Raw genomic sequence first — 11,685 nt, 5'->3', positions numbered from 1 at the left:
CTGTAATGGGGCAACTGTGATGCCTGGTCATACTGTTAGCCCCTGCCCTTGCCCACCTGTCCCAGCACCCTGCTGGAGACTGGGCTGGGGCCAGTGAAGCTCACAGGCTGCATAACCCCTCCCAACAACACCAAAGGACCCAGGCAGAGGATGCCCGTACTCCCCCAGCAACCAGAATTGTTTTAGGAAACCTCCAGCCATACCCCTCTCCTGCTCTGCACCCTGACCTTCCTCTGCCCAGCCCTTTCTGCAATGGCCACTGCCAGGAGCCACTCAACAGCTCAGCAGCTCTGCAGCCCATTTGTTCCCTGGTCCCCAGGGATGTGTGGCCATGCACATGCCCTGCCACGACTTACAACTGCTAAGACCAGAAGGGCCTGTTGGAGCAGAAAAAGGGTAAGGGGAGATGGGGCTCACCGGGAGGGGTAACAAACCATGAGCTCTACTTTTATTAAACAAGAAGGAATTTCAACAGTCAACCCACATGCACAAAGAGCCTCTGGCCCCGTGGCTCACTGCCCTTGCATTTGGCAGCTGCTGGTTGTCTGGAGCCTTGTGTAATTAACTCAAGACAGGAATCAGCTCCAAAACACAGTGCAAGCAGACACCCTTCCTGTGTTCACAGGATTCAGCTCCTTATTCCTGATTCAGTAGTTTTACTGCCCAAGGAGGGGATGGTTCCTATTGAAAACCCAAAACAATCATACAGGTTTGAGCAGTTTTCATGGGGAAGGATTACAGGGAGACACAGCAGACTGGAAATAGTTCACAAACAGTCAGTCCAGCAGGGATAATACCTAAAGGTTTTCCCCTGCCTGCTTCCATGAGCATGCAATTGCACACTGCCTGGTCTCAAAGGTGTGAGGCACATCCATCACAAGATCAGTCAGGCACCAGTACAAGATGGGATTTCACTGTTGCACACACCAAACCTTCTCATGGGCTTCTCTGTAAATGCTGGTTTAGCTCCAGTCCAGGGCAGCCTCCAGGCTTTAAGCCTCGATCTTACTGGGGAGCCTAGGAGGGAGGATTTACCTACACAGCCCTAGAACTGCAGAAGTTTGCCACTGTGAGTTGTAAACCAACTCCGCTCTTTCCCCATCCCAACATTTCAGGGCATCAGTGTGGAAGCCCTGCTGACAGGGGGAACTAAGCAGCCAGACCCAGCTGGCAAAGGCACACTGAGACTTGTCATCCTTCTACTGAATTAGAAGCAGCAAAATGGGTCAAGTTTTGTCATGGCACAGGGAGGTGCCACTTAGCCTCTACCACCAAGAAGGTGTCAGCTCATGGCAGAAGAACACTCATTCCTCAGACAGATGGTAGCTGAACCATGCTGCACTGCCAGGCAGGAGGAGATGGAGTGTGCCAAGGGATGGCTGCTGTCTGCCAAGGGGGATTCCCTGTCCCCTCCCCATGTTTGAGCTCTCATACTCGAACATCTGGGGGAGGCAAGATGCCGATCTCCTCCTGCAGGGACTCCACTGGCTGTTCCCAGCGCTGCTCGTAGTAGACATTCAGGATGCAGCTGGCATTGCGCCCACTGTGAATTGCCCAGGGAACCAGCTGGGTGGCCAGGACCTGCAACTTTCTGGAACAAACAATACAGGAGGTGATTTTTTTATTTCCATGTTTTGTTTTTGATTTCCTTCTCCAAGTGCCCATGGCAGGCAGATGCCAAACCTTTGTGCCCTGTGCACCCCTCCACCCTTCTAGCATCCTCTCACAGGGAAAACCAAGGCACAGAAGAGGAAGGTGTGCAGGGAAGGTAGCAAACCCAAGACTGGACCTCAAGTTCTGCACTTGTCAAAACTGTGCTGGGCCACCAAAACAGATGTGCTGGGGCAGAGAACAGCCACCAGCATGGTGAGGGTCCTGCTGGCCCTCAACACATGCCCAGACAAGGGCAGCCAGACCTCAACTTTGATTCTCCTGCCTGGCACACGGAGATTCCATGCTGGAAGCAGATGGAACATCAAGTTCTGCTTCAGTGACCAAGCAAAGCTATGCTTCCTGCTGTCACCACTTCCCTGGGCCATGAGGACAGAGCAGCAGGTTCACACAGGGGATCACTGACTGACTACCACCTGCAGATGAGTAGTGTCCCCTCTTCATCCCCAGAGGACATCAGAAAGCATCACCCAGGCTGGTGTGTCCCCGGACAGAGACTCCCTTCTCACCGTGCACTGAGATGGACAGGGCCAAATGCTGCTCCCAGGACACACATGGGTAGCCCTGTCTGGACAGCTTCAAACCACTTCACCACAACCTCACCTGGGAGGGAGAAAGAAGCCTGTGAGTTGGCAGAGTGCCTGAGCTGAGAGCCAGCCCTGCCTGTGCAGTCCTCCAATGCCAGCTGTACCACCTGCCCCTTCCTGAGGGTGGCTACACACAGACTCACATCCTCCATAGCAGGACTTGAGAATGCTTCCCAAGTCAGGCAGTGGTCTTATCCTGTGCCAGGATGAGCCTCCTCATGCACCACCCTCCCAGGAGGGATAAGTGTGGGGGCCCCAGGGGAGCAGCACCTAACAGTCAATACCCTGTGACCTCAGGAAGTGTGTCCCAGGCAGGCTGTCTTGCTGCAGACTTTTAGTAACGCAACTGCCAAAGCCTGACCCCCGGTACAGCTCTCCCCATTTCTCAGCACAGGACAGACTTTGCCAAATGCTGCCAGTGCTCAGCCAAAGGCCAGGCAGACCTGACAGGCTGGTTCCTGCAGGCTCCTCAACAAGGCTTGACTTGTGACTTGCTATTGAGTCAGACACAAAACAAGGACAAAGGACACAGGCAGACACAAGTGTAAGAAGCAACTTAGGAATCCCCCACTTCTGCCTTTGCTCAGAGCTTGCAAAACACTCCTCCCTCTGTACCATCCTCACTTCCAGGCAGCAAACACCCACCTGTCTTGCCTAGCAGCTGCCTATGCCCAGGGCTTGAGCTAAGCATCTCCCAAGTAAGGGAAAGGTGACATGCCATGGCCTCTGGATCACCACAGAGCCTGAGACGCAAGATAGTGAAGATGCAAACCTCCCCACACACCAGCTTGGGCTGAGGATCAAGGAGTCTGACCGGCCCAGCATGCTCTATTCCTGGGAGAGGCAGCCAAGCACCATCAAAGGGGTCTGGGTGGCACAACCCTCTGAACCCACTGCTGCTCACCTAGCATATTGGTTGGCATACCCAGCAGGGTATGCATCAAGTCGTGGACTTCACGGTACCGCTGGATCACATATGCCAGCTCCTCATCATCAACAAACTTAGGTAGCATCCGGGTGTCCGGAGAAACCTTCTGCAAATCAAAACAGATCCAATTCAATCCCTTCCAAACCAAGGTTTTGGCCTTATTCTCTAATGTGCAGCAATACATGGTCCTCTCTCTAAGTGCATTTCCCAGCTGCCAGTGATGGGGTCAGTGTCATTTACACAAACAAAAAACAAGAATTGCACCGCACTGGTGACAAATACAGCATCATCCAACACCCAGCATCTCATCCTATCCCTGAGACTCACTCTCTCATTCCTGAAGGATGCCCATGTTTCCCTATGGCTCCATTTTCCCTCTAAAGCAGATTCATGCTTCCAGCACAGGGCTCAGCTGCAGCCATCTGCACCTTAGAGAAGCTCACACTCACATTATGCTCCAAGAACCGGGCGTACTCTCGGCCCAGGGAGCCGGCTGGCAGCTTCTGCAGCCTGGCCATGTCCAGGGTAGAGAGACGGATGCGAGGCCGTTCCCTGAAAGCAAAACACAGGTCAGGGAGTCTCCCACTGAAATCCACAGTGGGCAGCCCTGGAGAAAAGGAGCCCTTGGAAATCTCCATCCCCTGCCTCTGCCCTTCCTGGGAATTTTCCTTGCTTCGATCCCGACTGCTTACTGCAGGGATAGCACCATCTCTATTTCTGTTGCTGAGGCTAGGACACAAATGGCTTAAAGGATCCACTCAAAGCCTTGACAACAGAAGAGCTCCTGTGTTGTGCCCCTGTAAACACACTGGTTGGAAACACACTGGTGTTCTTTGCATGGAAATGCTGCTGTGGTGCAGGCTGCCAACAAGGCACAAGTCCCCAGCAACAGCCAGCCCTGGGGCAGCAAAGCTCTTTAGCATCCCTGCAAAGCAGCCAGAGCTTCAAAGGAACAACCTTTAGAAGGGGAGGGAATTTGTTCTGAACAAGGTTTATTTTCCTTCCTGTTCAGAATTTCACCATCAGCCACGTGGCAGCCATGCATAGAAAGGTCTCCTCTCCAGGTTGTTGGCAAACAGTGCCCCACAGCTCAGGAACTAAAGTCCTTTTATTTCCATTCACAGGACAAATTCTTTCTGTGATAAAAGCCCTGCAGTGGATCCAGGAGTTGCTCAACTCCTGGAGCATAAGTGTCAGGGAGATAAGCATGACTATCACCAGACCCATCCTGGCTGCAGACATTTCCTTGTATATTTGGTGTCAAAGGATCTAATCAGCTTGGGTTTTTCAAAAAAAGACTTGTATGCGCAAACTGAATTACTGCAAAACCCTGCAATGCCACCATCCCTCTGTGCCTTTGCTGTTCCCTCTCCCTGGGTAGCTCCCTTGGCTCTTAGCCCCATCCTGGTGATTTGCTGAGTCAGCATCCAGAGCCAGGATCAGGCTGCTCTTCACAAACATAGGGCAAAAGGCAGCTTTTCCCCAGCCCCTACGTGATACAATCAAAATGATACACGAGCAGTACACATGACACATAACAAGGAGCAGGGAGAAGACAAGGTAAATAGGCAGTAGGATCTTGGTTTGTAAGAGACTCACGAAGTCCCTCCCGGCCCTCAGCCTTACAGACATGGAAGCAAAAGTGATCCAAGTCTTAATGAGGAAGACAAGTGACCTCATTTCACAGCTTGGAGAGATGCTGTGGGCACTGGGGAAGAATACAAAGGTGCCTAAGGAAGAAGCAGACCAGCAGAGACCAAGTGGCCAAAGCAGCAGGTACAGGTGAGAAATCCATGAAAGTGTTGAGCAGCGATGAAAACGCACGTCCATGGATATCTCCCCTCCACCTCCTGCTGCATCCCCTTGCACCGGCACCTGTCAGTCCCAGCATTTGAAATAGGGCTAGTCCAGCAGATGCTGTGCTCTTGCCCCCATCACTCTTGCAGTCATTAAAGTGAAATAAACAGCCTGAAGGGATAGAGCTAACAAAACATCTGTGCTGCTTTGAATCCAGGGAGTGCAGGACTCTCCCTTCATGGGGCTCAAGGAATGTGTTGGCCTCACTGCCTCCCTCTCCACCGTGACAGATGTGGCAAGGGAAGGCAGGAATGTGGAGGGACTCACTGGAGAATACGGTAGCCTTCTGGGTGGTGTTTCATCTTGTCTCGCAGTCTGGGCAGGGCAAGGCAGCCTGTGGTCTCCCCAAGGACTGCCACCATGTCTGAAAGAGACCAGAGAGTGATACAAAAGTGGTCAGCTGTCCTCAGTTGGCCAGGTGAGAAAATGAGGCAACAAACTCCAGGCAGGATGCCGGTAGCAAAACAAGTAGCTCCACGAACCGCAGACCTTCAGACTCGGGGCTGCTCTGCCCCGTGTCGCATTCAGGCAGGGACGCAGGAGCAGGGATGAGGCCGGAGACAGTGAGCTGCGGTGAGACGGCACCAAAAGGCGGCAGCAGATCACTGCGGGGGAGTACCTCATCCCAGCTCTTCCGCAGCCTCCTGCCCTAGGCTAGGTCTCAGCCATGCACTTGCCCGATTACTAAACGAAATAAACTCCTCAGAGAAATTTTAAGGGAACACGAGGCAGCATTTGCTGGCCGTTAGTAAGGACTCTGGGTGGAACGAGATCCTCCCGGCTCGACTTACCATGTCTATAGGGGTCATAAAGAGCCATGACCGCCGAGCCGGCGGCAAGCAGAGCCTTCTGCAGCGAGCTGGTGGGGATGTGTCCGGGGTACAGTTGGTAGGACACCCCCACCTCCTTCTCCCCGCTGCGTTCATCGCGGGCCTTCAGCTCAGTGCGGCTCAGACAGGCTCTGCCTACGAGAAACAGGCAATGAGGGACCGGCCCAGCGCCCACGGGGCACGGGAACGGGGCTGACACCTCCCGGACGCCCTTAGGGCTGCCCTGCCGGGGAGAGGGACGACGGAGCCACGGTTCGAGGGAGCGGGGAAAAGCACTTGCCTGGGGAACCGGGATGTGATCGCAGCAGCAGACCCCCGCGCTGTCCCACCGCCCGCATAAGCATCTTCCCCTCCCCCGCCTGCCCCGGAAGAGCCTGGAGGGGCGGGGCAAGCAGCGCGGCATGGCGGCGGTACCAGCCGGCCTCTTCGCGGTGTACAAACCGGCGGGAGTGGCGTGGGTCCGCGTCCGTGAGGCGGTGGAGACGCGGCTGCTGCGCGGTAAGCGGCGCGGGGGCCGGTGATGGAACCCTCACCAAAGTCCATCCCTGAGGGGAGCTGCCAGCCGCCTCTGACCGCCCCTCCGGTTGTCTTGCAGAGCTGAACGCGGCACCGGGCCGTGCCCCACGGCAGCATGTCCGCTTCCTGCCGGCTCCAGCCCACGATGACGGCGAGACTACGAGGCTGGTAGCCGTGAGGGTGCCGGTGCTGGCCGACCACCCTTTCGGTAGGAGCCGCCGCGGGGACTTGTGCCGCGGAAGGGGGAAAGGGGGGGCGGGCGGACGGTAGGAGCGCCAGAGTGGTGAGAAGCTGGGAGGTCTTTGCGGTGGGAGTCCCGGGCAGGCGCTGCGGACTGGCCCCGACTCTGTCTCCGTTGCAGTCCGAGGCCCGCAGTTCAGGCGGCTGAAGATCGGCGCGGGTCACCGGCTGGACGTGAAGGCCTCGGGAGTCTTCGGTGGGTCTCGTCCCGCGGCGGCACCGCGCCCTGCCGGCTGCGTGGGGGGAGTTTTGCATACGGGGAAGAAGCGGCGAAGGCTCAGTGGCGGCGCAGCAGCACCGCCCGGGTTTTATGACCCGTAGAAACGACGCAGCTTAAGCCCTGCTGCTGGCAACCCCTACCCCACCACATGGAGCTTTGCTGTGAGAGATCAAGGTCCTGCTGCTGGCAGGTGGCTGCCACATAGCTCCCTGTTTCCACTCCACCGTTTGAATTTGCGTTACTGTGGCTGGTATTGCTAAGCGTTTGCTTTAAAGTACCGAGGTGGAAAGTTGTGGGGAAACCCAAGAGCTCTACTTACAGCCTTACAGTTTTGATGGTCACAGATTCATAGAATTGTTAGGGTTGGAAGGGACCTCAAGAATCAACTAAATCCAACCCCCCTGCCATGGGCAGGGACACCTCACACTAGATCAGGTTGCCCAGAGCCACATCCAGCCTGGCCTTAAAAACCTCCAGGGATGGACGTCACTGCTCAGATGATACTTCTAAGGAGACACAGCCCCTAGTGTGTGCCTGTGGCCCTGTGTAGGTGCCTGTCAGGTGAGGAGTTGTTCATGAGAATTGTGGGAAATGCAGTGGTCCCGATCCAGCCGGTCCCACCACACTGAGTTGGGATACAGATGACAGAGCAGGCTGCAAGGAGGTGACCATGGCCGCAGCTGGGCCAAAATGGCCTTGACCTGCTGAGCCAGTGGCTATTTATCAAGGAGTTCATACATGCCACACTTCACTTTCCCACAGCCTACCCTGCTGAAGCTCGCTATTTTGTTCTATTTTTAACAGGTGGCTTTTTCCCAATTGCTTTTCCCATCCACTTCAAAGATACAGCATTCTGTTCTCTTTACTCCCATCCTCTCCCATGATTCGAGGTATAACAAAAAATGTGTCATCACTTCCCAGCCTCTGGGGCTCTTACAGAAACATGAAGGCCAGCTAGAGATCCCCTTAGCTCCTCCCTTGGGTTCCCACAGTCAGGAATTTTCTGTGTGGCTGAATAACTGCTCTCCCTTTCTGTATTTCAGTACTTGGCATAGGCCATGGGAACAAGCTCCTCACTGACCTGCACAACTGCCACCTGACCAAGGTAGGTGTCAGCTCTGAACCACCTCAGAGTGCAATCACACACTTGAATCCTGCCCCACTGCCCTTGTGTTGGTGATTCTGCTTTTGAGTCTCAGACCTGCCAGTGCTTGTGAAAGCTTTTAAGGATTCAGAATTTCATCCTTCATGTGAGCATCCAGATGTGGCCATATGAGCAGAGGATGCTGGGGGATTATAGCTGGCACTTTCTAACAGCTACAAGGCAGAATATTGCTACTTGGATTCTTGGGGTATCTGATAAATTGCACTCTGTCCTTCTTCAAGGTTTACACCGTTGGTGGGCTGTTTGGTAAAGCCACTGATGACTTCTCAGACACAGGGAAGCTAGTAGAGAAGACAACATTTGGTAAGAAACTGAATTCACATGTTTAAAAAAAAAGCAAACCAGGAGGAAACACCAAACAAACAGTACAGCAGCCCCAATGAAAGGCACATCTCCTGCATTCTAGTTGTTTTTACACATGGGCCCCATAAAATCCTGATGTATTAGCCCATCTGTTCTAAACACAACCACAAGACATAATAAACCCAGTAGCAGTCTGGATCACAGTGGTTGCTATTGGACCCAGCTCTCTCCACAAAGCATGGGTTGAGACAAAAGTTAGAAAGCATTGAAAGAAACTCTTCAAACATCTGGTATGAGAACCTGGAGCCAACATCTTGAAATCAATCATGCAGAGTAATTCTTCCCGTGCTGCTCTGTGTATTAACGTGGTACAGCCAGAAGTGACTCGGTTGAAGCCACCTCAGAAGTTCTCATCAGCCTGCCAAAGGGACAGTAATGCCCCGATGGCACATTTCAGTCTCTTTCCAGTTTCTGGATGGATAACTGAGCATTTGTTTCTACCTTTATATTTGCAGATCATGTCACAAGAGAAAAGCTGGAACGGATTCTTGCTGTCATTCAAGGAACAAATCATAAGGCCTTGCTGATGTAAGTGGTCAGATGGGACAGATGCAGCTGACCTGATCCAACTGCCGTTTGCTGGTCTTTAAAACAAATGAGATTGTTTGCCATAATCAAAGTCTTTAAAGGTTGGAGTGCCAGACAGGTACAGAGAGAAGTTACTCTTGAGTGCTCTGTGCTCTGTTGAGAAGTTGTTAGTGAAGTGTTTTCCTGTCCTGAAATTTCCAGCTGTTTTAGGACTTACTAGTTACATTAGGGCCTACAAAACTGTCCTGTGGATGTGACCAAGTACCTCCTTCCTAAACTGTGCTCCTCTACTGAAAGTACACATACAGCATTAAAATATATGCAAAGGCTCAACACATAGGCAGCTCGAAGAATAAAAATTGCAGCTCTGCTTTGGTGGGGGTGGACATGTGCTAAGTGTCTGCTCCCTTTCCAATGTTCCAGGCATTCTGATATTGACATGAAAACACAAGAGGCATATGAGCTGGCTGTCAGAGGGCTGATTCGCCCCATGGGAAGAAGCCCTCCAATAATCACAGCGATCCGGTGCCTCCAGCTTGCGCTTCCGGAGTTCCAGCTAGGTAGGACCACTACAAAATGAACTGGGGAAGTCTGAACAAGAAGTCAGTGAACTTCAGTTTCCTATTCATGGTTTCATGAAAAATGCTTTGGTGGGAACTGTGTATTAACATGTAATTGGCCATCTCTGCAGAACATTGAACACTTTGCAGTATCCAGGGTCATGAAAGCACCTCCTTGGGTGAACTCTTTACTGCAGTGGAAAGATGTAAAATTTTTTAAAAATTTTGTCAGAGCTGCTTTATAAATCAGACCAGCTGTGCACCTAGCTCATAGGCTTTTCCCTGCCAGTTTGGATGTTAGAGTAAAGCAAGACAATTTGCATAGTGAATACTTAAGGGTAAAATTTGTCTGTATCCCAAGGTTTCAGTGCAATTCAATTCAGTAGGGCTTTTGGATTTGTTTTGTTGAGTTTTAAACACATAGTTTGCTTTCCTGCAGCCACCCTCCTCACAAATTATTTATTAGAAAAGTATGTTTTCTTACCTGCTTTGAAGTCCCTACATTTCTACATCACTCTCCTGTATCTATGAGTTTATTTTCTAAAACATTCACTTGGGGAGGGGCTGAGGACACCCTGCAGTATTCCAGAAAACCATAATCCCCCCATGCTGTATTCAAATAGTCTCTTGTACCAAACCAATACTTTTCGCATAACTGAAGGATGTCTGGACTGTGTGATTGTGTCAACACTTCCCTTCCTCTGAAGGAATCTCTCTGTCCTTCTAGAAATTCATTGCTTGCATGAGACTCAGCAATACCTCCGAAAAGTAGTTCATGAGATTGGTCTGGAGCTCAAATCATCTGCTGTGTGCACACAAGTGAGAAGAATACGTGATGGTGTTTTCACACTGGATGATGCTCTGCTGAGAACCCAGTGGAATCTGCAAAATATACAGAATGCAATTTTGGACTGTCAGCTTAAAGTGAAAACAGAGTTAGAGAGAACACTGGGCCTTCAGGCTGAGAGGCATCTTCACAAGGTAGATGTGGAGAAGGCCCAGGCTGCAGAGAGCTGAGCGAGTGCTGTGAGGGAGCCTCCACAGGCAGTCTGCAGGACACCAGCACAGCTCCATGCTGGTAGCATGGTGGACAGCAGGAGGAAAGTCAGTTGCAGCTCACTGCTGCTGTTTCTTTGAGATGACTTTAATCAGAGGCATTTTTCTCAGTGGCAGACTGTATAATTTTTTTTTAAGTGTGGTGAACAGTTCATTAACAGGAGTTAGCTGTGCCAAAATTCCTGTTGACTTCAGGAACATTAGGTTGCTAGGGGTACAAAAACCCATCCCCAAATTGCTCAGCAGCAGGAACCAGACAGTGTCTTACAGAACTGTATTTGTTTGCTTGCACAGATTTGTTTGTTCCTGGCAGCATAACTTAGCTACTATATGGATTTTGTTTTCCCTCTGTTGTCCCAGAGTATTTGATTGCCATTGACTCTGCTTTAAGTTACGTAAGAGCTCAAAATCAGAGGGATGTGCAAAAGAAAATGGCCTCCACAAAGCACTGCAAGGGAGTCATTGCCTCTAGAGTAGGCATTGGTGACGAGGAAAGTGGCTTGCAATAGGGATTGATGCATAAGATACGCAAGATATGAAACTGAAGGTAACCTAGAGGGAAAGAGGCTGGCTCCTGGCTCAGTACTTGTCCATGAGAACACTGACTCATTAAAAAGGGCACATGGCTCTTTTCCTGTCCCCAGAGGACCCAAGAGTGTTCAGGGCTCTGTGGTATCCTGCTCTGCAGCAGCTCCACAGGGACAGCATGCCCTCCAGTGAAACTCTAAGCTGTAATACCATTTGTTCTGTTAGCTCATTAGAGCTGAGTCTGCCATAGCAGAAATACACTTTCTAAATTCAAATATCTGAAGTTACGCTTGCCATTATTGCACTCAGGATTTTTCCAGCTATACACTTAGCTAGCAACTTTGGAGCTTTATTTATGGAAAGCAGAAGATTTGTTCTATTCCTCTTCTGGATTTGTACAAAGGCCAGCATATCTTACCTCCAGATGATAGTCATTAAAGTGCAAGAACTTCTAAGTGGCAGAGTGCAGTCTTCTGAAGCACTCCAGGAGACACAAACTTGGACCCTAGAATCCAGTGGACTTGGGTTTCCATGCTTTGCACAAAGCAGCCAGAACAGTGGTGGAACACATCACTGTGCCAACTGCCCCAAGGGCTGTTCCCAGGCTCCTGCAATACTTTGTAGGCTCTGAGAGTG

At 51.5% G+C, this 11,685-nt stretch overlaps 2 protein-coding genes across 2 annotated transcripts; one reads left to right on the top strand and one right to left on the bottom strand.

Moving 5' to 3' along the window:
• Window positions 1-428: 428 nt before the first annotated feature.
• COQ4 (coenzyme Q4) lies at window positions 429-6,276 on the bottom strand. Its single transcript, XM_054393416.1, has 6 exons — window positions 5,835-6,276; window positions 5,311-5,407; window positions 3,636-3,738; window positions 3,163-3,292; window positions 2,181-2,274; window positions 429-1,591 (listed from the first exon to the last, which is right to left on the bottom strand). The coding sequence occupies exons 1-6, from the start codon at window positions 6,274-6,276 to the stop codon at window positions 1,429-1,431; spliced, it is 1,029 nt and encodes a 342-aa protein (XP_054249391.1). The 3' UTR covers window positions 429-1,428.
• On the top strand, window positions 6,275-11,467 carry TRUB2 (TruB pseudouridine synthase family member 2). Its single transcript, XM_054393394.1, has 8 exons — window positions 6,275-6,371; window positions 6,469-6,597; window positions 6,751-6,825; window positions 7,893-7,954; window positions 8,236-8,317; window positions 8,833-8,905; window positions 9,329-9,465; window positions 10,193-11,467. Exons 1-8 carry the CDS (start codon window positions 6,275-6,277, stop codon window positions 10,480-10,482), a joined length of 945 nt encoding a protein of 314 aa, XP_054249369.1. The 3' UTR covers window positions 10,483-11,467.
• Window positions 11,468-11,685: the final 218 nt, after the last annotated feature.

This window comes from Indicator indicator, chromosome 28, assembly GCF_027791375.1.
Source record: "Indicator indicator isolate 239-I01 chromosome 28, UM_Iind_1.1, whole genome shotgun sequence".
NCBI lineage: Eukaryota > Metazoa > Chordata > Aves > Piciformes > Indicatoridae > Indicator > Indicator indicator.
Note: the sequence above shows the minus strand (reverse complement) of the source record. Positions and strands in the feature narration are given on the sequence as shown.

Coding starts and splice junctions, on each gene's coding strand:
- TRUB2 (XM_054393394.1), top strand. CDS start 6,275: ATGGCGGCGGTACCAGCCGGCCTCTTCGCGGTGTACAAACCGGCGGGA. Junction 6,598..6,750: donor GCTGGCCGACCACCCTTTCG/GTAGGAGCCGCC, acceptor TCTCCGTTGCAG/TCCGAGGCCCGCAGTTCAGG. Junction 8,318..8,832: donor AGTAGAGAAGACAACATTTG/GTAAGAAACTGA, acceptor TTATATTTGCAG/ATCATGTCACAAGAGAAAAG.
- COQ4 (XM_054393416.1), bottom strand. CDS start 6,276: ATGCCGCGCTGCTTGCCCCGCCCCTCCAGGCTCTTCCGGGGCAGGCGG. Junction 3,293..3,635: donor CCCGGTTCTTGGAGCATAAT/GTGAGTGTGAGC, acceptor TTTGATTTGCAG/AAGGTTTCTCCGGACACCCG. Junction 1,592..2,180: donor CCTGTCCATCTCAGTGCACG/GTGAGAAGGGAG, acceptor TGTTTGTTCCAG/AAAGTTGCAGGTCCTGGCCA.